Raw genomic sequence first — 27,207 nt, 5'->3', positions numbered from 1 at the left:
TTGCAGTTCCTCCAGGGAAACCTGCAGACAGAAAAAAAAATCAAATGGAAGTTGCATTTTTGCTTCTTCACTGTTACATGGGGAGAAGAAGGAGAAGGAATAGAAGCCAGAAACTAGGGTATATGTATTTCCCTCTAGAGGCAGAAAGGCTTTACCATTTCCCTGTAATATTTACCACCCTTCTTTCAGTAAAGCTGTTTAGAAAAGCCCAAGAGCAAATACTACAAAGCAGAAGAACTTTCAGTCTCTTTGTATATGACTTTTACCTGCCTTAGTTACTCTCATGACCTGTCTTTGAACCCTGTATAATGCTGCTGTAACCTCTCTGAGAAAGGCTGATTAGACTTAAATGAAGTGGGTAAGATCCTGAGCTGTGTGGCTGAGAGCTTAGAGCTTACAGCCTCTACAAACCCAGAAAATGGATAAATTCAGACATGGTGATATTTTTTCCATAAGTAGACATGGACAGATTGTATCACCTGCTGACATCCTTTACTTAAATTATTGGGGTTATCATTACTTCCATGTGAAAACATTTGCAAAATAGGGAACATTTCAAAACTTTGACCTGTGATTATTCTTGTAAAATGGAGTCTGGAAAGCATGACTTACTCTTTGTCATTCTTTTGTTTATTACTCACCCATTCAAAGATTTAGTCATCCAGTCAGGAGCAGAAATAACGTAATGTTACTGAGTTTGTGTTCCTTCAGCCAGAAGACAGCAATAATACTTAGCAATCACAGAGCTTCAGCTCTCTTTTGGGTTACCTAACCAACATGGTGCTTGATGTTAATCCATTTTCTTTAGCAGGAACAGGGAGGACTGCACTTAGATTCAGCTGATAAGAGTTACCTTCTGCCTGAGCTAAGGGCTTACATCCAGCCAATCCAACTGCTTCAATTCACACAGAAGTGTTTCCAAGTGGCCTTCCAAGTAACGAGAGGAACTGGTTTGCCAGTAAGCCCCAGGGTGATCATTTTACACATGAGAAACCCACCCATAGAATATAGATATGAGGGATGAGCAGGAACAGTTTGGTATCCCACTGCATGCAGGAAATACAAATTCATTGAAAACTACTTAAAACTGCCTCCAAGAGTTGTTCAATTTCTTTTTTGTGCCTGACTTCCTTCACATAGACTAGAAGTCTAACAAGTTTTCTGAGATTACTTTCTTGATTTCATATGACAAGGCCCATCATGAACCAAAGCAGTTCTAACAATTTACAGAACAATGAGTTGTATCTATCCATTAATTAATCACTCCAAATAGACTGGTGTGTCATTTTGACTCCTTTTTGACAGCTTTGCAATAAATCTGCCCTTGATTTGTGCAAAATTCAGGCTTATGTTTAAACCTCAGCATAGCTAGGAGGTTAAGACAAATGGCGTACTGTGTTCATGCGAAATGTGAAAAATTAACATTTAGTAATAAAGTATTGATGAGACTTTTTTTTATTAATTGATAACATTATATTCCTCTATAATGCTTGTACTTGAGTGGTGCCAGACATTATCCTTCACAGTCATTTTCTGTAGAAACGGACAAAAAAAAAGATGATCTGGCAAGAATTGTTGGGTTTGCTGTTCTGAAAGCAATGTAATGTATTCTTTGCATCAGTGTCTGTGCTCTGAACTAAGATGTGTTTGTATGATACTCATCATCTTCCTGGGAGCATCAGTGTTTCTGCAAGTAAATCAGAAGTTGTTTATATGATGGTGTCCAATGGTGCTAAGCTTAGATGTGTGCTCAGAGCCCAGCCAAGCCTCAAGAAAACCAGTGGCAGTTTTCCAGTACCTTTGACATGAGTAATGTCAAACCTTGGACACATGGACTGCTTATTCACGTGATCCTGGGCTCCCCTTTGTCCTTTGCAACCCTGAATGCATGCTAAATTCTGAACAGAGGTATAACTCCAGCATCTTTTTTCTTTAAAATATTCAGGACAATCTGAATTCCATTGCATCTGCTTCAAATTTAGCAACAACTCTTCAAGAACAATTACTCATATATTTTTCCAATTGCTTTTGTAAACCAGAAATAAGTCTGAAATTCTTTATCATAACATTATGCATATCAGTACAGCTCTCTGAAGCCTGAGAATTCTCAGAACAATTAAATTTTTACTCTTCTGGGACAGAGATTTCTAAGCTACAAGCAGTTTCTGAGTCTTGCAAGACCAAAACCAAATCAAACTTCTCATGCTTATCCTTTCCCTGAAAAGACAGTCAGGTTTTGCTTGAGATAAACAAAGTTCTAAACTTAAAAACACATTTTATTTTTAGCAGCTATCTGCTGCATAGCCTATGCAGAAAACACAGTAAAGAACAAGGACAGTCAAATAGAGCTCTTCTCTTCCCCCTCTTTTCTTTCCCCCTTCCTCCTGCAATCAGCATGAACATCATTTTGAGATATTGTTTTACATTTTCATTTAAGGCCTATGTTGTCTGGCTTAGATTAATAGTGATTTTTTTCAGATCTCCATGCAGTGTTAGCAATAAAGAAAATCAAACATGATTACAATCCTTTGCATTATAAAACTTCCCTCGGGGAATTCAGTGGTTTAAAGCCAGTAATTCTATGATTACAGCTTTTGTATTAAAATGCTTCTGATGAGACTTATGGGGTGAGGGTGACCTTACAGTTCTTGATTTCACAGCACACCTTGTTGATATGCTAATATTTTTAAATTGCAGACTGTTTACACTGACATTTTTGTGTTTGAATACTATCCTGGAGTTAACAAAGAAGATATTAAAATAACATCTTTTGCCTTTATGATTATGACTACTTTAAAAGGAAAGATGATGGGTTAAAAAAGTCCCCTTCTTGGAAACCAGTAGGGTCACCTATTCTATTCTATTCTATTCTATTCTATTCTATTCTATTCTATTCTATTCTATTCCATTCCATTCTAAACTTTGCACAGGACTGCAGTAAGCTCACTTTGGCTGTTCACTCTGTCAGCTGAAGCAGTGGTAAATCTGCTCAAACCCTGTTTCCAAAGCACATATACTCTCCTCTGACCCCTTTCAGATCAGTAGGATGTGCTAAAAGGCAGAACATGCTGAAATCAGAAGAAAAAAATTTGTCTTTCTGTGGTTTGCTCTCAGAGCATGGCCTCTGCTCATATTTATTTCTGTTTTAGAGAACTTATGCATTGGGAGTATTTGCTAAAGAACCAAGCAAGAGGCAAGAACCTGAAGTACAGTCTGACAGCCTTCTATTCTCTCTTCAGGCACAAGTGCTTGCTGTTCCCAAGAAAGGCCAGAGACTCTGCAAATTGACTGACTCCTATTTCACTTCTGATGATTTTGGAGAAAACTCTTTCTCCTAAGACTCTATCAAAATAGTGTTAAACTCCTGGAGTTTTATTGAGATTTACTGTGAAAAGCAGTGAGTCTAACTGGCATTGTCAGGCATATCCATGTGAGAGACAGAGTATAAGTTCAAGCATAGATCAAAGTTTCCAGCAAAGGGTCCAAGCACAGACCAAAGTTTCCTTTACTTTTCCAAGGTTAAGACAATGCTGGAAAAGAGTGGCTTAGTTTGGCTTCATAACCTGCTCTCCTAATTGCTCCTTCCCCAGCAGTCCATCTCTATTCCCCAAGCAGTCTCACCCGTTTAAAGCATAATAGACTTTTGGACTAATCCCAGTATGGGTGACCAGGCATGGATTTGTGTGAGGCTACAAGCATGCCAAGACAATGGAGTATGGAATAAATTCATGGACAAGCCATGCACAATCAAATCTCATGGTTAGAATGTGAGTGTTGCTTTTCCCACCATCCATTTTACAGGAAGGCTGAGAGATTTCACTAAGGGTTATTTATAAAAGGCTACCAGCCAGATCCTGCATTTGCATTGCACCTGTGTGAACACAACACAACAACACCACAACAGTGACCATTTACTCCGACCTGCTGTATCTTCAGCCTTCTTTCATGAGCGAAAGAAAGTGATTAGTCACAGGTAAGCTTAGGAAATCATAGAAAACCTTTACCACCTTTAAAAGGCATAAAGGGCAAGAAAAACAAGGACAACTCAGTAAGCTATATATTAGAGCAAAACTGGAAAAATTTGTTTGTACAGAACCTAAACAGATTAAGAGGGGAAGTCGGTTCTGTACTACATCAAATGCACTGGGGTCTTAATAACAGTAGGTTTAGGGCTGGGCTTCTAGTTAAGTTCTAGTCTTATTTATCATATATACTTTATCTGTACAATACTGAGATGCCAGCCAAGTAATCAAATGAGATTAAATTACCTGCTTGCACAGCAAACACCATTCCAGCATTGGCTCTCTTAAAAGAGTCCCCAGCCCACTGTAGTCCATCAGAAGCTGATTGTCTAAAGTAAGGAAGTCAGATTCCTGTGCCTCTTCAAGAAGTGAAAAGAAAATGGTTACTGGAATCTAATATCAAAAGTAATTACAGGTCCAGAATTACTGGCCCTGGTTTGGACATATCACTATTGAGTTGTGGTTTTGCAATTGGCTTCAGTCACAGCCTGATCAGGTCCATTATGCCCATCTTGTGATTTGACACTCTTATACTGAATCTCAGATTGATAAATCCTAAGCAATTTTCACTGCAGTTTATAGCAGAAATCACTTTAAAATAGAGAGCATTTTGTTCCTTTGCAGCTTTTACCTGTTTTCTCTGGAATTCAATGTGGTATGCACTATTTATCTCCCTCAGCACAGAAATAGCATGGAAAACTTGTGAGAGATTATCCTGAGTGCCTTCCTTGATATGACTGAAGTTTTGAAGTCCAGGGTGTGAGAAAGCAAACCCCAATGGTACAGCTGGAAGGTGAGAAACTTGGCGTCATCTCTCTGCAGGATTGTGTGTGGTTGTCCTCTTAAGATCCCTGGCAATACTCTGGTCTGAAACAGCTGTGGTGGAACAGAGTCAAGTGATGTAAGACCAAAAAGAAGTATAACAAAAAAGTCAAGAGATTGGTCTTTACTCCATGCAGGAACATGAACAGGAAGCATGGACAAAATATCTTCTGGTTGTACAGGTTTTGGTCACAACTTTTGGTTTTGTGTTTGGGATGTTAAAAAGGAATTTTTCTATGCCTTCTGACATTGTCCAAACAGGTGTAGGACAAAAGACTTGGGACACCACAAGACATTGCTCTGATCAACTTACTGCAACACCATGTACTTGATCATATTCAGCTTGGGCATGAAACTGTGACTTGGGATCCCCATGTTCCAGTCCTGCTGCTTATGCCCTGTGACCACTACACTCTTCTTTGTCTTTTTACTTGGTGTTTTTATGTACAAAGTATATTTTTTGAAGTAGACTTCTTGCAATCTAACGAAGGGGCAAATGAAAATGTCTGGAGCTCCTTTCCTTGCTTTAGAGAGACAAACTGGTTCCAGCACCTAACACACCTCCTGCCCCTCCCCACAGGTAGGTATTCCAAGGAGGTCCCACTGGATCTGTGCTTCCCAGGGCAGCCTGCTCTGCTGTTCTGCTGCTCAGCAGTGCTGCCATTACCCTGTAATAGCTCAGCCCTTCTCCTCCTTCTCAGCCTGTACCAGCCCTGTGTGCTTTATGCTCCCCTCAATCTCAGCTGTTTAATAAGCTTTATTGCCTAACGATTTTTCCCTTCCTCTCTTCATGTAATATAGCTGTATCAGGAGCACTGGGGATTCTCCATTAATAACTTGTCCTATTGTGTTTTGTCATGTCCTTTCTTGTGACTAGTAATTTATCAGTGGCATTGACTGATGGAAAATTATAGACTTCCCAATCTTTCCTAGCCTGCACTGTGTCTTTCAAGAACTCATAAAGTAGCTCAAGTGATGAAGAGCCCTACTTAGAAGAATGGTTAAGAGGCTGCTCTTTTAGAGCTATTACATTTGGGCTATTAAGGCAAAACACTTAAATAGGCATGCCAGGATGACTTACACCTCTCTTGTTTCTTTTCTTCTCAGGAGTGTAGCTACACTTTCTCATTTTGGTTTTGTGTTGTTCTGTTTTTTAATTTGGACATAAAAATCCAAAGCTGCTCAAGACATGTATTCTCATCTCAGAGATAAGAAAATAAAAGATTGTTATTTGAAAACTGAAGCCCCCTGCTGAATTCACAAGATAAAACCATGCAAGTTGAGGAACCATGATGGTTTTGAACACAGGTAGCTGAGAAATGAAAGAAAGAAAAATCAATTGTTCACAAAAGTGGCACCTGGATGAACTGTTATCAACAATAATTGGATGTGTAAAATAAAGGAAAACATTAGTTGCTGAGTAACCCATTCCATTTGCTAAAATGTGCCAGACTAAAGCCTAGATAGATGCATTCATGAACTGTTCAAGTTTGCAGCAGAGGGGGAAAAATTCACATTATAACTTACAGAGCAAGTGAACAAAATTTAAAGGTTGTCACGTGTCTGCTGAAAAAATAAATGAGAATCTAAGGTTTTATAAGTGTTCTTGAAACTAGCAATTTTATTATTTTGCACTACCTTAATTGCTTAGAGGGTAAAAAATAAATACTTGCTGATAATTTTCAGGACAAAAAGCTGAAGAACAACACAGTAGTCCTAAGAAAGATATCTATATTTTCCTCTGTTTTCTTTGCTTTTCAGATTTAATCAAATCTCTCTTTTCCCTTGTCTCATAAACAGATTTGCTGCATGTACATTCAGTACATGCATACAAGACTCTAATCTATGCAATAGGAAGGTGGAAGAGACAAAGTAGGAGGGATAGGCTTAAGAGTGCTGTGCAAGTGAGGCTCAGTGGTGCTTGAGAGCTACATGGGTTTGGAAAGTTAGAGGTATGTAATTGCACCTTATGAAAAAGAGCAGAATTGTGCATTGACACCTTGTAATTTACCTTTGGTTGTGCATGAGCATGGGAAAGCATTTTGCTGCTCATTGCTATTACATTTACTGGAATCATATCCAATTAACACAAGAGCCCAGCTCTCTGTCAGAACCTTGTTATAGAGCCAAAGTCATCTCCAATCCCTCTAAAACATACTTCCATGAACCCACTAAGCTCCTTTACCCCCAGTCATGCATTAGTTCAATGAAAAAAATGAGATTAATAAAGCTTTCATGGAGGTACGTTTGTCTTCTCAGCCCTAGGATTTCCCTCAAATGAAACTGCTGCAGATGTTCTGGACAAACATGTCCCTAGGACTGTGACCACATGCATTTTTGTCCCTCAGCACTGGCTGCATTGACATTGCTGGTTTGGTTTGACACAGGAGTGCACTTTTCAAGCAAACCTCACAGCTGAGTCAGTCCAAGCCTGGATTCCTTTGTGGGGCACCAGACCCAGAAGGTGCCTTGCAGGAGTGCACCCTGTGCAGCCTGATGGTACTGGGCATTTAGCCCATGCCACCAGAAGGGAGGTATCCAAGTGAACCCCCAAAACACACACACAGTATGGATATTATAGCCTCAGCACCAACCCTTTCCCACTCCAGATCTGGTCCAACAGCACTGATCTGACTGCTAATATAGATAGAGAAGACATCTCCAGGCCTCTAAATGTTATAGCCCGTTTCATGGGATTTTGCCTCCCTTGTCCCTTCCAAACCCCCACTCCCAATGTTTCTGTCGTTATCATGAACATGAAGCAATACATCAGACCAATTGCAGAGTTTATCTGCTCTTACTTTCTTCATAGTTTCTCTAAAAAAAGGAAAATAATGTGAAAATGCATCCTATGGAAAATAGTGGTGAATAAAACTCTTTTGTTATGTGCAGTCACAAAAGCATTTAGTTCCATGTTACATTCCAGCTTATCTCAATTTACATTCAAACAATGATTGAAGCAGAAAAATGTGTAAAAGTACCAGGAGAGGCAGCCCATTTAGAGTCCTCAGAACCGTGCATGGGTGCAGGGGATGAGCAGACCACAGCCAGGTACATCAGCTGTCCCTGGGAGCAAGTCAGCTGTGAGAAATGAGTTTGGCTCCTGTGGGGACCCTGCAGGATAACACACATTCACAGCAGCAATTTTTTTCTTGTTAAAGTGCAATTGGACACCCAGTTTGGTTCAGTCATGCTTGGTTAGGAAGGGGAGGGAGCTCTTTCTACACAGACTAGTCAGGGCAGAAGGGGAAAATTTGCTCTCTGGGGTTTTCTAGGATTCCAAGTACATGCAGCTCTGTAGATGCCATTGATTTGATGCAGTTGTGAGTCCTTGTAGTGTGAAGAAGTTCCTTATTATTCTGCATGTCTGTTTTATTCAGATATTATAGCACTGTTTTCCTCTGAAAAAATCTGTGTGATGGCAAGTTAAATTCAGGAGAGAAACTTCTGTCAAAGGTTAAATTTACCATAAAATTATGCTTTTAAAATATCTTAATGTTAGCCTTTTTATGCCTTCAAAAATAATTTTATAATTAAAAAATAATTAAACTTTTCAACAAGTATAGATCTATTACAGTGTCATTTTATATGTCTGATATTTTTCTGACTTTTCTGGACACAATCACTCAGGAAAGAAGAGAAAAAAGACAACCAGCACTGAATGGGGGTCCAATTTCTCCTGTCCTGACACAGAAATGAAATTTATGACAACTTGGTCTAGATTTTAAGGCTTTTCAGACCTACTGTAACCTTCAGCACTCTTCACACTTCAAGCCTGTTTATTTTATATCTTTTCTGAATTCTTTTTTATCTTCCTGGACTCTTTCATGAGAGGGAATGAAGAGAGGAAATAGTACACTAACAAAACCACAAAATTTTCTACAACTGGTGACACAATGTAATATGTGGTTCTTATATGAGTTTTATGATTTTTACTTCCCTTTAAGGATGTTTAAAAATAGCTTTAGAGTACATTTGTGGGAATTGTGACATTTATAGACAATTATCATTCCTGTTAGAACTTTAAAAATGGATCTAGCTTCCAGGAGGATCCTTTTTTATGTGCATATAAAGGTGTTTGTCTCTTCTGCTTCTGAACAAACATTTGTGAGCAAAGAGTTACAAACATTGATGCTCAGCAGTGACTGCCACCTGCCACATCCATCCTTCTGTCTTTGTGTGTATTTTCCAAAAGGAAAGCCCCACTGCATCTTCAAGATGGAAAATGAGCCTAAAGTAGTGATGCAAATGGTGAACTGGAAATTAAAGGAGCTGAAGAAATCATGGCTCTTGCTTCCAGTACTCTGAAGCCAAAATCTGATTAGCATCACTGAAGGCAGCTTGTGAAAATTGTTCCATTTGGTATCACAGTTCCCAGAAGTAGGAGTCCCTTCATGTCTCCTGAAAAGCATGAGAACTTTTCAGGTCAAAGAAGTGTGATGTTCACTCTGCAAAGGGCTTTAGCCCTCAGCCTGGAGAGGAGGAACTGCACCAAGACCGTGGGAAGGAACAGAAGCTCCTGCAGGTAGGCAAAGTGCAAATTTTTTGGGTTATTTTTCAGAAGGAAAATGTTTTATCCTGCTTATCTGTTTTGTTTCAACTCTGTTTGTAGCCTTTGTCTTGCTGGGCTGGGAGATGGTGATTTGTGATTTGGACCACATTTGTGTTCCTGAATGAAGACAGAGTGTGCTTGCTTGGAGGGAAATGTGTTACTGTTTCTTGCTGTGACACTGCTGCTATTGATTGAAAGGAGCCTGCTGTGCCTTATTGCTAAAATTACAGGAATCTTCAATAGACCAACCAACAGCCCTTGGAGGGGGATAAAAAACACAGAAAGGAAAATGTTGATAGAAAATTATGTTGGTGGTGAAGTTTGTTGATATTAACTGTTCCTGCTATGAGCCCAAAAGTGACCTTTTCTCACACAGGGTGCTGGAGCTTGTTCCAGGAGAAAGTATTTGAGAGTGTGCTCGCTAATGAGGATTTTCCAGAAATCCAGGCAGTTTCTTGTGAGTCATCTCACAAGAATGGGGTGAGAGTGCTAGGGGCCAAACACCACAGCTCATGCTGATCTGCTGTGGCCAATGGGCATGGCAGCAATGTGGGAGCAAATATGTGCTCTTGCTGGTTTCAAAGCAATTTGGTTTCAGTTGATCACTGAAAATTAATAGACCAGAAAACATCTCATTTTCTTAAGAATACTACAGGACTTTAGAAGATAGTATGTGCAGAGGAGTCAGAATACACCTCCTATTCTGCACTGACCAAGGGAAAAAGGAGTCTTCAGCAATATCCATTCTAGTGTGTGGACTCTAGGTGTGTGTAGTTACTCAAGCACTCAGTAACCCTATTGTTAAAGGTTCTTTAAAAGCTGCTTTTGAAATTGAATATTACACAGGAAAGAAAAGGAGGCAAAATTGTAAAAATCAGAATGAAATAAGGTGAAACAATCTGTGAATTTATTTTTTGGTTTTGATTTACATGCTACCTGTACCTAAAGAGGTGTGGTATGTTCAGCTAGTGAATACATACATTCCAAGCCAGTGGCATTGTATATCCTTGAAAAACATCTGAATATGTGTTTTCTTCCCATATTTTGTGAAAACATTTACTTTCTTGCCAAAAAGACCAGAAATTCTTTTTAGGCAGCATTGAACACACAGCTCATGCTTGCTTGAACACACAACTTGTGTTTGCTTGCTTGCTTTATTCAGTGCAGAGCTCACTGGTCATTTACCACCATGATTGCTTGTCCACGGTTCATTCTGTGCTCTCCCACTTCCCATGCCCTCAGGGTTTTCATCCTCACTCCCAGACAGACACCAGCTCACAATATTTCATTTTCAGTCCTCAGTGTCATCAAGATTGAATCCACCACAGAGAAGCAAACAACTCTCAAGCATGTGGCACACACAGTCCAGTGGCTGGCACTGGACTCCTCCGTCCACTGCCAAGTGAGCCTTCATTAGAGAATTATGGACATTAAAGTGACAGTAATTGAGCTGAGGCTTTCTGAAGCTGAATACATGAGCTGGAGCAGGATAGCCAAGTTCTTGGTGCTGTGAAAGTTCTCTGTTCTGTGATGTGCTAGTACAAAAGAAGAGTTTGATTTTTGGGTTTAAACCCAAACAGAAGAAACTGTTTACGAAGACTGACACAATCAATGTGCTACTCATCCCAAATATTGCCAAATGAAATAAACTCCAAAAACAGCATTTCTTCTTCTAGGGAGAACTGTTGGGGAGGAGCTGACCAGTCTGAAAATCCCATGTACACAAAACCCCCAAATCAGTCACAGACTTTTTCAGATGTATGTATGTATGTGCTCTTGGAAAGGAGAGACATTGAAATACCTTCTCGGTGTGCTACCTCAAGAGGGAATGATTCATTGATGCCAGTAGACACAACAGTGAGTAATCCACCATATTAACACAGACATTTTTCATGTATTGATTTCATGAAACAAATTCTAAGCAGGCATGCAATTGCCGGACAAGAAAATACATCGTTACTAATGGACTGCAAGGAAACAACCTGTGGAGAAAAACGGCAGTAGGTTAAACAGAGAAGTGTTCAGAGGTTACAGCAAAGTTCTGTGACCCAGAGATCATCTTTTCACCACATGTTTACACAGCTTCTAGCTCAGTGGGAGTCTTGATCTATGGCTTTGCCCCCTAAGCTGTAATCCATACAGCAGTGCTACCAGCATATGTCATCTGGAAATTGGTCTCCAACCCTCAGCAGTGTAGTAGATAATGACACGTAGCGTCTTCTTATTCTGTGCTTCAGGTATCCTCTAGTTACACTAACAGCAGATTTCATTCCCTCACTGGAGGCTGTGAGCCAAAAGACAAAAGGAATTTTTTAAAAAAGCATGCATAAACAAAAAAAAAAAAACAGTGACAAATCATTATAGTTCCTAAGGCATCTATGCTTCAGAAGGACCAATGGCCACATAATTTATTAAAGAAGATTCTGCATTATGCATTAAAAGCTCTGGCACAGAGTCCACCTAAGCATATCTCACTTGAGTAGGTAGCTGTACACAAGTATTTGTCCATAACTTTTTCTGGGTGTTTTTTATGCTCTTGGCATGCACAAGCACACAGTTTCAAGTCAAAGGGTGTCCTTACTGAATTCACCAGCAGGCTGTGAACCTTGAGCTGTGCCCCAAGAAGAACACCATTGTCTTTTAATCAATGCTTTCTTTGAAAAAAAGGTCAGCATCTGATGCTGGTCTCTAACACAGTTGAAGGTCTTTCAGGGATTGCACTGGGAATTCAAGTAATTTATATACCAATTCTGTGCCAAGAATCTCTAAAGGTCAGCAGCCTAACCCAAAATTATTTTGTATTTCTGCTAAGAATATAGTTGTCACATCTACTGTTTAATGTTAGCTTAAGCACCAGAATAATCTGAAGGGGAAAGAAACACCCTCATTTACTTTAGTCTTATACTAATTTTTAAGTATCTGCTTTCTAATTACTTATAGAATTCTAATAAACTCATTTGGTAATAAATGATGGCGTGTTCAACACTGCTTAAAATACTTATAAGTATTTTATGCCTAAAACTTTATACCTTTAAAACTTTATGCCTACCTAGCAGTGATTTTTAGTAAAACAAGCTGCCACGTTTTTCCAGAGCTTGCGACGTTTTCACCACAAGTGGAATAATTTTTCTGTATCACTGCAGCATCTGGCACCTCTTGGCCTTTGTTCACCTAAGACAGGACCATCCAGCTTCTGGCTCTTCCTCTGCTGCACTGGGGGAAGCTGGTAATGGAGGGAGCCCCAGGAGAGAGAGTCCTTGAACTCACTGCCATGAGGGGCTGTGATCCTCAGGGACTTTGCCTGGGTCTGGCAGGACAAGTATATTTCACGGATTGTCCTCATACTTGGTCATCTGAACCGTATGCAAGCAGCCCACAAATCTCTGGTGACTTTAGTTCCTGTGATCAGGATCTACCCAAAAAAAAATTAAGTTAAATAAATAAAAATCTTGATAAATAAAATTCAATTAATAGCGAGAGAGAGAGATGTGTTAAATGAACCAAAAACTAAAGCCCTAGAATATAATAGAATTTCAGAGAGGCTCTGGCCTAATAGCAGCTCTGTTTCAGGGCTGAAGCCAATTCCTAAGTGAGGGTGAGACCCTGATAGTTTAAATCAAGTTACTGTATCAGTTGTCCAGTTCCTGACACCAGCTGCCAAAGTGGATGCCGGCATCTGGCTCCACTCAAGAATAAAATAGAACTTGATTTTTCTCATAGCTCTGCCTTGAGTGAGTGAAAAGAGAGAATGCATGAAAGAGTAATCATACATATATGACTTCTCTTACCTCCTGGCTTGCATGATTCTGCTCCAGAGCCACATACTGTGCAGCAAACTCTGACTCATGACAACAATCACCACTCTCCATGTCTGTCTCACACATGGCAGAAACAAGTAAGTGCTGGATATGCAAATATTTTTTCCATGTTGTTTTTTTTCTTTTTCCCACTCTGACATGGCCAGAGGATATAGGGCTGTCCTTGGACATTGCTCCCTGTGTTCAGAAAATGCCTATGTTGGTCCACAGCCCAGATGGTAAAAACAAAGAATGTGAAAACACAATTCAACATGAGCTGAAGTTCAGATTCCAGACCCAGGACTGGTTTGTTTTCTCTTCAAGCTTTGAATTCTTCTAATAGAAGGCCTGTGTGTGTGTGTGTGTGTGTGTGTGTGTGTGTGTGTGGTTTGGCTTCAATATTTCCTGGAGGAATGTGTCCACACAGCTAAACAAAATACCTCCCTGGGGGCAGCTTGGGCTTCACGGTCCCTGCAGCACAGAGAGAAAATTTGATTTTACTAAGACAGAAATGGAGTACATCCTGCCAGGGTATAAGAAAATGTCAAGCTTGACATCATTAATGGTCAAATGATAACATCAAAAAAATAGTATTTTCCTTCAGTGCATTTAGATGAGATGCCTTGAAAGTTTGTCTATGTCTTTGGGAAAATAATGGGAGATGGATACATAAAAATAATTAATATTTTCCAGCTATAAAAGGACTATGGTCAGACACCTTTTCCAAAATGCTCTTATGTGCCTTGTAAGTTGCCTTTTTTTTTTTTTTTTTTTTTCCCTGAGGCTTGGTCTGCTAACAAAGAGGTGTATTAAATACAGATGAACAAAAAATCTGCTCTGAGCTTTTCCTCGTGCTTGCAAATGCTGATTTGTCTATAGGGCTACTCAGGCCTGACACCAGGTCTCCCTCGATGGAGGTTCAGCTTCCTCAAAGAACAACAAATACATTTAGCCTTTTCCTAGCAAGTTCAAAATTTGATAGAAAGGCTTAGAAAATGCAGCTCACTGAAGAGTTTTTTGTTCCTACTCCTATCAAAGCATGAAGCTAAACAGAGCTGGTTTATTGGCATCAAGAATGGACAGAGTGTGTTTGGAAATGTAACACTTCTTTGAAAAGTATGTGTGAAGCAGAATCAAAGAGTCTGCTTTGATCACTTTGATACTTTCCTGAATGTGTTTGGTTTCTTTGACTCCATTTGCTTCATTTCTCTTTGGTGTCAGAGAGACAATGGTGTGGACAATGCTATCATTCTCTGCCCATTGCATTATTACAGAAGCTCATGTACCTAAATTATGCAGTAGGGAGAATTGGAACTGTATCTTTTTGATGTGAACAAAGTTGATGCCAATCTTTTTTGTTAGCCTACATTTAATGAGTAAAACGGGTTGATTTTGTGTGTGTAGCAGCTGCTTTGCTGCCTGTACATGTGCTTTTCATGTTCCCCAGGAGCAGAACCAGCCTTTCTGAGAGCACCCTGTGGCTGCACAGTGCTGCTGGCACAGCACTTTAAATGCTCCATTCAGAGCAGGTGGGACAAGTGTCCTCCTCTGGCCAGGGCATTGTCACGTCCTTCTCTGGGCTGGACTCCAAGGCCTCCAGCTTCTATTTCAGGCAGCTGTGAGCTCTCTCCTAGAAAGCCATGGACCATTATCCTGTGCCTCTGCAGCTTCAATTCTCACCTCAGACAAAGTGAGAGCTACTGGTCAACCACCAGTAGAGAAGCAGAGTTCCCACTTTGCCTGGGCTCTACAGTCTCGGTGTGCCTGACCTTGAGAGACTGGGATGTATGTGCATAGTGGGCTACAGGAACACCTCCCTTTCCATCCCCTACTACAGAATTCCCAGCAGCAGCCATGGCAAAATGGATTGTGAGCAAGGCAGGCTCTGATGGGCATGGAGTGCCCTGAGCAGCACAGCTCAGAGCTGGCTTTGGCAGGAGAGCAGGGCAAGGACCCAGCTGTTGGAAGAGTAACGGGGGTGACAAGGAAAGAGAGGTAGAGGGAAATATGGATGTGCTGTCCCAACTTTCACATACACTGAATATTCTCACTGTTTCTTTCTGCACCCCATGCAGTCTGAATTCATCTTCCACAGCTATGGGTGGTCAAAAGTGGCCAATATGCCAGATGAGCAGATCCCTGCACTTACACTGGCACCAATATCTCCTTGTTCCTCCTGGCTGTAACTCCTCTGACACATCCTAAGATTAAATTCACCTATTTCATGGCAATTCTAACTAGTGGCTAATATTTATCCCATGATTAATGAGCAAGTATGTAGTAATTAACTTAGCACCTTTTTTTTTACATCCTCCATAGTCAACATATAATGAGTTCTTGCACTACAGTAGAAATTTTATGTAAAATCTCGTAGACAAACACATAGTGTTATTGGATTTGATTCTTTCCATTAATCCAGTCTCTAGCTATCTGCTTTTTATTTCTGATCATATATTTTGATACAGACCCCTAAATGTTTACATTAGGTCAGTGGAAGGGTATATAGTAATATTTGCCACAAAGATAGATTGTGATTAATATAGATTAAAACTTCAGCTGTGTGTCTTTGTTTTACCAGGAAGTCATTATTTCACACAAGCTGCTTGGTTACAAGGAGATGAGTACATTAAGTCTGGATAGTTTAAGATAAACAGACATGGTTTTCCTTTAGTATTTCCTCAAAATTACTGGGGAATTGGGAATGCTCTTTCCCTCTTGTGCACCCACACATGCTTTTACCCTTTTTGGGCTATTTATTTGAGAAACAAAGAACATTTAAATTTTCCCTGCAGACTTTAGCGTGACTTCACTCTTGTGTATTCTATATATATGTATATCAGAAGGACACTTTACATTTCAAAAGCAACAGTTCTCAGTTTTTTGAAGACAGCTGCTTATTTCAAGAGAGCTTCTCATTTGCAAGGGTAGCCTCAGCTCTCAGCAAGAGAGATCACTGCAGTGATATAACTAACTCTCATTGCTGATAAGATTGCTTTTTGCCCAAATGCAGTTTGCCTAGTTTTCAGCTTGGGAAACTTCTTTAAATTCTCCAGTGACTTTGCCAGCTAGACAACGACAGCATCAGAGTGTGAATCACACCATTTCAATGGGCTGATTGTGAAATAAATATGAACAGGAACAGCAGGGGGTAGCTTTTCTTTAGCAGTCACAATTTCCTTTTCACTATATGCCCTTAAAATGCCCAGGCAGACCATTAGCAGAGGGGAAGATTGATAGAATTGCATTTACATCTTAAATCAGGCAAGTTCTCTCTTCCCTAGCCACAACCCTTCCAAAATATCAAACAAACAAACAAAACAAAACAAAACAAAACAAAACAAGAAAAGCTGCAGCTAAATAGAAAGGAGGAAAATAAATGTTAATTTGATTAGCCTTCCAATGGAAATTAGCCTAATGGTCTAAAATTAAAAGTGTAGATGTTTAAGACTTTGGCTGGTTCTAGACATGAAAGATATAGCACTCCAACTAGAGTGATTCTTCATTCAAAATATTTCTTTTTGCCATCCCTCAGTACTTTCCTCACTACATTACCCAGCTGTAATGTTGTCTCACTTTTGTGTCACTACTTCTTGTTTCTTTTGGGAATAATTATAAACCAAAAGTTTATAAAACTGTGAGAGTAAGTAGCCTCTTCTGCTGAGGAAGGCCCCTGAGCCAGCCTTGGCTCTGCCACCACCCAGGTGGTGACCATGGGCACACATCCCTGGCCTGGCACCTGCTGCTCCCCATGGCACTGCTTATCCCAGGGCTGGCTTAACCCAGAGCTGGGAGCTCTCTGGGAAGCTGCCTGAGAGCAGCCCTGCAGGCAGGAGGGGCCTGTCCAGCACCTCATCCTTGCAAATGTTCTCAAAACTAGCTGGGAGGATGACAGGGCAATCTCCCAGTGTACCCACCGCAATCTCCAGCAGGACCCACCACCAGCTGCAGTCTTAATCTCATAGCAAGCCATCAGCTGTACCATGTAGGGATGCAGCCACACTCCATCTATCTTCAACTCATTCTCTCCTTAGTCATCCCACTTAAACAAAACCAAACTAAAACCACACTTGTAGGGACACTGAGTCATCTGGGAACACGTGTAATATATGATTCAGAAGCGGAGAGAGATCCTTTTTCTGTTTTATTTTTATCAAAAGAATTTAAACCAGAAATGCTGTTCAGGTTTAGGTGGCAATTACATCTGAAACACAGTCTGTTGTTAACACCAGTTTCTGTCATTGTCTGGTATTTATTTTCCCTTTGTTTCAAGGCAAGCTGGCAGAACAAAAATACAATTACTAAGTTTATGGATTTTTTTAAAAAATAAAATGAACCTCCATTCATTTTCATCACTTCTGGATATTAGCAAGTAGAATAGATCCTCAGCTATCCCTCTCTATTTGATACATTCATATTCCTTAGAAGAATGTTTTAGTTGTACAAGGTATTTGTCACATCATTTGGTTTCAAGGGAATGACAAAGCTCTGAATCTGTGTTGTGTCACCAACTCACAGTACTCCAAAGGTTTCTCTGTGAGAAACAAGAAATAATGTGACTGATTTACTCTTACTTTGGCTTCAGGGCTTTTGTGCTGCTAAGGCCAACTGAACTGAACAAGCTTTAATCTAAAGTGAGAATGTGGATCCACAGGAGCCTGTGACTTGTGTTACTGATTTCAGAGATGGCAGGATTTCTTCCACTATGCTTAGTTATAAAACTCAAAAGCCACGTTCAGGAAGAAAGCAGAACTAGGAAACCTGATGTATTGTGTGGACTTGTACTTTGCCTTCTCAGCCAGCTGAGATAAGAATTTATGTTACCTTGCAATTGCAGGAAGTACTGTTGTTTGTATCCAGAAATACACACAACAGCACAAGCTATGACATTTGCAGTTTTCCAGGCAAGAACAAGTAGAAAACTGTGCCTGCTAGCATGCTAAGCAGCTACTAAAAAGCTCTTGTGTAGGCAGTGGTTCAGCAAAGTCTCTTTGGATTCTTGTTTGGCTTGGATTGGATTGTTATACAGAGCTGCACTTTCAGTCTCATCAATTTTTTCTTTCAGTGACATAATTCTTCTGAAAGGCGCTGCAATACCAGTCCTAAAAAATAAAGTCCCTCATCTCCTTGCATATTAACCACAGTGTAGACAAGAGCTCCTTGGAGGGACAGCAGAGAGCTTAGACCCTGCATTTTTCAACATTTGAATTCCCCAGGGGGCTTGTATCAGGGACAAATTTGGTGATGAATACATTTATCTATATCATCTCCAGTACACTCCTTGGTGGCTGACGTAATTTTTCATCAGGATAATCAGGGAGGGTGGGAAGCTGACCAGCAATGATGAGACCTGGAGCTATCTGCCACATTTGCATGTGAGAGAGATAGAGAGAGTGAGAGAGGAGGATGGAAGGCAAGGCACAGCAGGAAAGTGTGAATAAATACTGCTGCTGTAAACATGAGCAAGGCTCCCTCCTTGAAACCCTGCTATTGTAACCCCTCCTGCAGTGTTAATAAAGAATGGTGTTACCTTGGGGTAACTCACACAGGAGTGGTCCCAAAGCCCAGGCAGGGTCCAGACAAGGCACTTGTGTGTTACTGGGACAAGGAGCTCTGCCTGTGCCATGGCCAGAGAGGGAGGCAGGCTGAAAGCACCACTGTTATTTCACTGGAGAGGTCTGCAAGTTACTCCAAGCTAAAATTGACTTTTCTTAGCGAGGTGGTGAAGGCTTAAGCCTCTAAATCCTGCATTACTTGAATCAATAGGCCTTGCAGTCACTGAAAAGAGTATCCCTGACAAGGCTAAACCACATAATCTCCCATCTCCCTGGTGCTGATGGCCGAGTTCCCACAGTGTCTGTGGGAAATACCATTATCCCCATCATGGAGACAGCAGCCAGGACAGAGACAAGCGAGGCAACGCCTGCACTGCAGTGACAGACACTTGTGTGGGCATCTCTGTGCTGTCCTGGGCTCTGCCATCCTCCAGAGCTCCGTGTGCACTCTGGGTGCTGCTGCTGCTGCCGCTGCCTGAGCCCCTGCTCTGCTGCAAAGGCAGGCTGGACACTGCCTGCAGAGAGGGCTGGTCAGCACAGACAGTGCAAAGGATTTGGTAACCGGTCTGAGGCAGCACAGGGAAGTAATTCCTGCTCCCCAGCTCTGCTGGGCTGTCCTGTCTCTGTCCTGGAGCACAGGACTCCCCATTTCCATGTTTTCCTTCAGAGAAAGTACCCAGTGCCAGGTTTGTGCTAGCAAGACCATCAAATTTCAGAACTTCTACTTTCTTTTTCTGACCCAGATGGCTTTACCTGCTTCTATAATTATTTTATGTAAGAATAGGCTATTGGGCAGTAGCATTATATATTTCCTCAATATATATGTAAATTTTTAAAAATAACAACAATAAGGAAATAAAAAAGAAACCTGTATCACGAGTAAGCAAAAAGGACTTTTGGTTAATTATCATGGGGAAAGGGCATTACCCATTGCTCACAGCTTGGCCAAACCACACAGATCACCAGCAGAATCTTACTGCTATCAAGAAAGAGAAAATACAACAAAACACATGGGATTAACCCCAGCTTCAAATGCAGGCACACAGTGCTGCCACATCAGGCTTCCCTCTGTGCCAGGAAAGTGCCAGTGCTGTGCACCAGCACCCCCAGACTCAGGGTAATGTGAGGCTGCACAACCTCTGCACCGAATTCCAGCTGATGTTTATGGAAAGACTCAGCAAAGTGTACTGTTGTACAGCAAGGAAAAACATGACAAACAGATGAGACTTTAACCAAGAGGCCAGGTTTTCCAAAAAGTCTTGTCCTGAGCTGGAAGCTTGCCGAGCAGTTAATCCCTGCTCTGAAGCAAGAAGTGGCACCTTCACCACAGCAAACAGCAGAGTCACTTTGGGCTTTGAGGTGCTGCTTAAATACACAGGCCTTTCTCTGTTTTACTCTTTTTATGTTTTACCTCTCCTATTTTTCAATATAATCAGAAATTCATTTCATGAGGTGTCTCATGACAGCCTCCAACAATTTTAAAATCAACATTTTCATTAAGCAGGTGGATTTTGGTATTAAGAAATCAGCAACTTGCAAGGGCTTTTATCAAAAGTCAGCAGACACCCTGGTTGACTGCTCAAACATGGGAGGAATTTCTGGCTGCATAGTGAGTCCCTAGACTTTTAGAAAAATATTATTGTTTGAGTTTTCAGTTAATTGGAAGCAAAAAGACAACATAGTCAGATTTTTCTTTTAATAAAAATATGTCATTTTTAATAAAAATGACAGTTATGTCATTGTAGGCTTCTAAGTTTCTTCTCAGCACATGTGTCTGCTTTTGCTATGGAATATTCCTGGTATAAGAGTAAATAAATGCACTGTGAAGGGCACTCAGAGATGTAGTGACATCATCAGCCTCAGGAATTAATGCAGAACTGTGAGAGTAGTTTAGAGCCCTTGAAGCCCCATGCCCACTGAAAGGAAGAGCGTGATAAAGATGTGTCTGTGCTGGAGATATCCCCAGAGTGATGGTTATAACAAATATGGAGACACTGACTGACTCTGCTGTGCTCCCTCCTAATGCCAGCCTGAGCATTGTCCCACAGACTGGAAGGGCTGTAAACAGCAGCTTCTCCATAGAGGCAATCCTTAGGCAAATTTTGACTATAATATATTTTGATCCTTTCCTCCTTCCTCTCCTGTAGCTCTAAATTCTATTTCCATGTCCATTTTGAATATTGCCTCTAAGAGGCTATTAGCCTTTGTGAAGAACAGCTTGTGTTTCCCTGTTAAAGACCTTCTCTGCCCAAGGCAGGGAATGCACCAGAATTAATAAGTGGCTTTGCATAAGTGACTGGATAAAAACAGTCACTGAAAAGATTCTGGAGTTTCAAGGGCTTTGGTAGCTGTGTATCAGGCTCACAGACGTGCCAGGTGCCTCAGACTGAAAGGACTCCCAGTGTCTGCTGTCACTTACAAGTTCTCCTGAAGTCACCACTGAGTATCTTAGAGAAAGAAGAAATTATTTACTCATACCTGGACCATAAATTGAATGCACTCAGAGATCAAGGATAATCTTGCTGATGAGCTATGAATAGAAATAACTGAGAAGAAAGGATTTGTCTTTGTTTAACTGAATTGCAGATTCTGCATGCTGAGATAGGCAGTAGTGCTGATGAGATACTGGATATTGGAAAATACTCATTTGGGTCAGAGTCAGCTATGCAAGTAAATCTGGCCCAGGGAAAATATGTGGGTGAGGAAATTAAACTCCAGTAACTTTGTGTTTTTTCAGGGGAAAAAAAAAAACCCTACTGTTTGTGAGGGTAGCTGAGCAAAATTCTCACAGCAAATTGTCTCAGCAATTTTCCCCCTTCACAAAATAGCTATTTGGGGTGGGGTTTTGTTGTGGCTTTTTTTGGGTTTTTTGTTTGTTTGTTTGTTTTTGTTGTTGTTTTGGTTTTTTTGTTGTTTGGGTTTTTTTTTATTGTTGGTGTTTGGGGGTTTTTTGGTTGGTTTTTTTTGTTTGGTTTGGGGTTTTTTGAGGTTTTTTTGTTTTGGGTGTTTTTGTTTGTTTTGGTTTTGTTTGTTTTGGTGCTTTGTTTGTTTGGTTTGTTTTGTTGGTGGTTTTGCTTTGGTTGGGTTTGGAGGGGAGGGGTTGTAGGGTTTTTTGATAGGTTTTTTTGTTTGGTTGGGTTTTTTTTGTTTTTTTAAACTTGATTAAGTGTTTTGGTGAAGCCTTGATCCAGCCTTTTCTTTCCTAAGTCATCCTTGGCAGCAGCTGGGTTGCTGACTTGTAGTACTGGGAGACCATTTATGCTGTTCAGAAAACTGCTGTTCTGGCAGAGCAGAACATTTTAGCAGCTTGTCAAACATGACTGTGATAGAAGGATAATATTTCACTTCTACCTTCAGCTTTTCTTTACAGCAATGAGGTGGTGATTAAGAGTCTGTTTCTTCCCCAGCAAAGCTCCCAGTCAGTAGGATCCTGTCCTTGGATGTGCACCGGGTAGCTGCGTCTACATCTATGATCTGGGGCTTGGGACCCTCTCAAAAGGCTTCTTGTCTCCCTCTGGCCTCTTCACTGACTTGTCCAGGCAACTCTTACCCTAAAATAGGATCCAGCAGTCCTAAAATTCCCACAATCAGGAGTCCCAACTTTTCTTTGCTCTCCAAGGATCTACCACTTTAGCATTCAGGAGCACATGCTGTTACTAAACCAACTGTTCTTTATGAAGGCAGAGAAGTGCATAACAAGACAGTAATATACAGCCCTGTTCTCCTGTTTCCCCCAGGTGTTTTGGTGCATTTAACTCAGAGTTCTCTGTAACATATAGAGGATGTCCTTTTCTCCAAAACTAGTTTTCCCACCTTGAGATGAATCTTCCTGGTGTACTACAGTGCCAGGGGACTGCAGTACTTCATCAGATACTTTTTTGTCTTAGTTAATACCTTATTAAAATCTGAATTTAAAAATTTGGGGTGGCATAACTTTCAAAATAACCAGTTCTTCATTCAAGGGTACCTCCATTTTACAGGACAATTAACATATAAAACAACATATGTTCAGCTTCAGGCCTGTGTCCCAGCATCTGGATTTCTCAGCTCCATCTGGAATTTAATAAAAGAACAAAGGCTCATAAATTCAACCCAGAAAGCAAAATAACTTTTATACTTTTATCAAAGCCATATAGAGACATATTCACTTTGCTTGAGACTATGAACATATAAGTACATGGGTCTTCCCAAGCAGCCATCACAAGCACTACTGTTTTGATTGACAAATTGTGAATAATAGAATCATAGAATGGCTTGTTTTGGAAGCAACTTTAAAAATCATCTCATTCTAACCACACTGTCATGGATGGGGACACCTTTCACCAGACCAGGCTGCTTGCTCAGAATGCAATCCAAGCCAGACTTCAACACTTCTGCAGATGGGGCAACCGTAAATTCTAGAGGCAACCCGTTCCAGTGCCTTACCAACCTACCAGGAAAGAATATCTTCCTAATATCTAACCTAAACCTACTATTTTTCAGCTTGAAGCCATTCCTTGTCGTGTCACTGCCTGCCCTTGTAAAAAGTTCCTCTCTATATTTCTTGTAGGCTTCCTTCAAGTATTGGAATGCTGTAATTAGGTCACCCTGATGTTTTCTCTTCTCCAGGCATAAAAATTCCAATTCTGTTAGCCTTTCCTCATAGGAGAGCTGCTCCATCCCTTTAATCAACTTGATGGCCTCCTCTGGACTCACTGCAACAGGTCCACGTCCTTCCTGTGCTGGGGAAATTTGCTATTTAGAAGGATTTCTCTCTATCTGCAGCCTATGTATTCCCACAGTTCAGGGAAGAGGATTAGGGCCTATGACACTTTGAGAACCCTGTGCTTTTCCTTACACATATTTCTGTTGTTTGAGGTGCTCACTGGGTTGTTTTCGTTCTGGAATGAAAAGAGCCAGTGGTGTTTGTTTTTGTTACCCTCATTCCCTCTTTCCCTGCTCTGGGCAGGAAAGCTCTTGCAGCTCTGCCTCATAGGCTGGCAGGAAATTTAGGACGGCAGTGAGCTGCTGCTCGGACCACCCCCATGCTTTTCTTCCTGCTCATGCAGGAGACTATTTAATTGAGGGCTGATTTGTCCAGCTTACTCATTGATGCTCAGCAGTACCTACCTGATCAGTGGGAGTGATTTTTTTCCCCTCCCTTCCTCCTCTTTTGGACAAACTGCCCACAATGAAGACGCTGCTGCTGCTGGTTGCTCTGCTCTCCGCTGCCCTGCTAGCCAGCGCAGCCCCTCCGACCTGCTACTCCAGGGTGCTGTCTCTGAGCAAGGAAATCACTCAGTCCTTTAAGGAGCTGCAGACCTCCAAAACCATGGTGAGTCCACCTAAAAACTGCGCCTGCACAGGCACTGCAGGAGAGAGATTTGTCTCAAAACAAAATCGCAACGAGCTTTTCCTCCTTCCCGCAGGACTCGTGCGTGGGGACGCTGCCCAGGCTGTACTTGGACATACACGTAAGTCTGCACTCTTCTTTCTTACTATTGTGCAGGAAAAGCAGTCAATGAAAAGTGAGAATAACTCTTAATATTATACCCCAGAGGACTGATGAAAAAGGATTTTTAAAAGTTTAATTAACTATGTAGATGAGTAAAAAAAAAAAAAGTTAGGTTTGAACCTTATAATTATCTCAATGGACTTTCTGAGATTTTACTTGATTAAAAATTTTAAAATTAGGAAATCAATGTTTTTAAGTTATTACCATATGCACACAATTAATTTACTGTGATAGAGCCTTTTCAGAAGTTAAATAAGTGCAAACAAAATTTTGAATAATAATGTAAAAGAAGAATTTTAGAATTAACTTTCTTCACTCAATAAATCTACATCATTTTATATCCTGAGTGGTTTTTGGCAGTTAGTTTTAATAAAAAGCAGTGCAGGAATACCTTGCTGGCTTTTTCTCTTTTAAAGAGCTACTTGTTAAATACAGAAAGAAAATGTGTGCCTGAGGCTATGGAAGTGTGATACTGAAGGAAAAAAAACACAGTAGTTTTCTCCCAGCTAAGAAAAAATAACCTGCACACACAGTTAGTACCCTAGTGTTTGCAATGGGGCATTTGATACATTTTTCTTCTTTTTCCAGTGTTCAACAGAGTAGATAAAAAATAGAAAATATCAGCCAAAACAAATTTCTGACACATTTTTCCATAAGCAACTACACCAAGTCTTGTAATACAGGACTCTCTACATCCCAATTCCAGAGCTGCCAGTGTCTCACATCATGGCAAAGACCAAGGAATGTGATTCCAGCGCCTCAGTTTCCATGGCTTTAAAGCAAAAGCTGGGACATTTATTTACTTGCTTCACAAAGACATTGTGAAATTCATGTTGTCAATGTTTTATTTTGATAACACAAAATCTGAGGTAAAAATTACTTCAAAAAAATCAGGACTGGTCACAGTTTCTCCTATTGTACAGGAACAGAGGAATCAGTCTGTGAGATCTTGATAATCTCTTCATCTCCTAAATCAGGTGCTCTCTAAAAAGTGAGAGAGTACACCTATTCTGTAGAATACTCCACCTAGTATAGGAAAAGATTTGATTGTATTGGAGCTGCTGCCTCCTAAAGCATGTGAGAAATTAGCTGGGAGACTAAGACTGTATATATGCAATTTTCCAAGCACTATTTTGACCAAACATTGTTATAAAATACTGGTGATTAATTTGCCTGATTAAAGGTTGCATAGATTACATGTACATAGAGGTAGGAATTCAAGGTTCCCACATAGCAGTAAGAATTTTGGAAGTGGTGGGCTTAACAGAAATCTGTGTTTGTGCAGGGTTACACAGTCCTCTTTTGCATGCTTTGCAGAATTACTGCGTGCTGGCAAAGCTCCGTGACTTTGTGGCCTACCCTGGGTGTGACAGAGTGGTTGAGGTGAATGAGCTGAAGGAAAAAGCCCGGAGCCTGTACACCATCCTGATCTCCTACTGCAGAAGGGTAGGTCAAGATGCATCAACAGGGACAGAGTCCCTGCTTTTAGCCCTGCCTGTCTCCACACTGTCCCCTGACCACCATAACTGGATCAGGCCCAAGCTTCTCACTGTGCTGTCTTCTGCCTTCCAACTTATAAATCTTACCCTTTTTTTTTTTTTTTTGTTTCTCCAGGACCTGGTGTTCCTCACTGATGACTGTAATGCTCTGGAAATTCCTATTTCACCTCCCATTGAACACTCCATCACCGAGAGCTAAAAGACACTCAACCCAAAAGTTGTACCTGGGAAAGTTCCAAGGAGACCAAAAGTCAAAATATGTATATGCAGTCTATAACATTAACAACTAAGATATTTTTCAAGCACACTAGCAATATAATCTCAGACCTACCCATTTTTCTCTGCCTTGGCAGGAAATGAATTGCATGCCTTGCATACCTACTGAGCTGCTAGGGAACCTACCATTAGGGAGCAGTTTTTCGTTTGGCAAGGTACAATATTTCAGCTCAGCCAAATGTATAAAGTATGTTTTGTTTAAACATCAGAAACTAGATTTTTTATTTTTACTCTTTTATGAATAACTAGACTCATATATATATTCTCTTGACTTAGCTGTTTTTCTTGTATTCGATGGGCATGGAAGGGACCATTTTGTTTATTGTAGAATGTTTGATAGAAGAAGAGTAGTGCTGTACTGACAGATTTCTCTGCCTGTATAGCTCATATATATATCTTGATAGTTTTTGATGTCAGATTTGTGAGAATAGAGGTGAAAGAAACATGTCTCTGTGGAAAACTAAATAAAAGCAATCTTCTAATCCAAGATGCTTGTGTTGCAATATGTCTTTCAAGATCAAGCTGAAAGATGTCACTCTTATAAACTTACTTTTCACAGTCACTTGCAAGTCATTTTTCCCAGCATAACCTTTGTTTCCATAGCAATGCAAACTTTGTTGTGTCTGCATGCTTTGACAATGTGTAAGTTCCTACTAGTAGAATTTTCCTATACTAGAAACAATTTGTTTGATGAAATTAGTGATTTGTTTTTAATAGTATTTCTGGGTTGTGAGATGAATTCTGACCCAGAGGCTCAGAAAACCTATTAAAATTTCAGACAGTTTTTTGAGACATAACCCATATAGTTGAGCCAGCAGGATTAATAAAATTTCCAGACAGTAATTCCAAAGTCATGGGTGTCTTCAGAACGCGCAGCACATGAGACCTTCACAACCAACAGCTCTTCGGTGTCAAGAATAAAAAATATCTTCCCCATATTCTTGGAAGTAGCTGCTGTTACCTCAGAGAATCTCTTCCTTCCCCCAGTGTAAGTAATTCCTCTCTCTCCAGAATAGTATTTGTGGACCATTTATCTACAGCACTGCCAGCCCTGGTGACTTGGTCAGTGGTCTCCCCACGTTTTATGAAAGCCCCAACTTCCATAACCACGTGTTTGCACAACAATCACAGCTCCTCTACTTGACATCCTGATGGTACAAATCAACATGTTTGACAATTGTTATATAAATAAG

At 40.6% G+C, this 27,207-nt stretch overlaps 1 protein-coding gene across 1 annotated transcript; it reads left to right on the top strand.

Annotated features, from left to right (window-relative positions):
• The first annotated feature begins 23,734 nt into the window (after window positions 1–23,734).
• On the top strand, window positions 23,735–26,501 carry CYTL1 (cytokine like 1). The gene is made up of 4 exons (XM_066549206.1): window positions 23,735–24,059; window positions 24,154–24,198; window positions 25,557–25,685; window positions 25,854–26,501. Exons 1-4 carry the CDS (start codon window positions 23,916–23,918, stop codon window positions 25,935–25,937), a joined length of 402 nt encoding a protein of 133 aa, XP_066405303.1. The 5' UTR covers window positions 23,735–23,915; the 3' UTR covers window positions 25,938–26,501.
• The last annotated feature ends 706 nt before the right edge of the window (window positions 26,502–27,207 follow it).

The sequence above is a fragment of the Molothrus aeneus genome, chromosome 4 (genome assembly GCF_037042795.1).
Source record: "Molothrus aeneus isolate 106 chromosome 4, BPBGC_Maene_1.0, whole genome shotgun sequence".
In the NCBI taxonomy this organism is placed as follows: domain Eukaryota; kingdom Metazoa; phylum Chordata; class Aves; order Passeriformes; family Icteridae; genus Molothrus; species Molothrus aeneus.
Note: the sequence above shows the minus strand (reverse complement) of the source record. Positions and strands in the feature narration are given on the sequence as shown.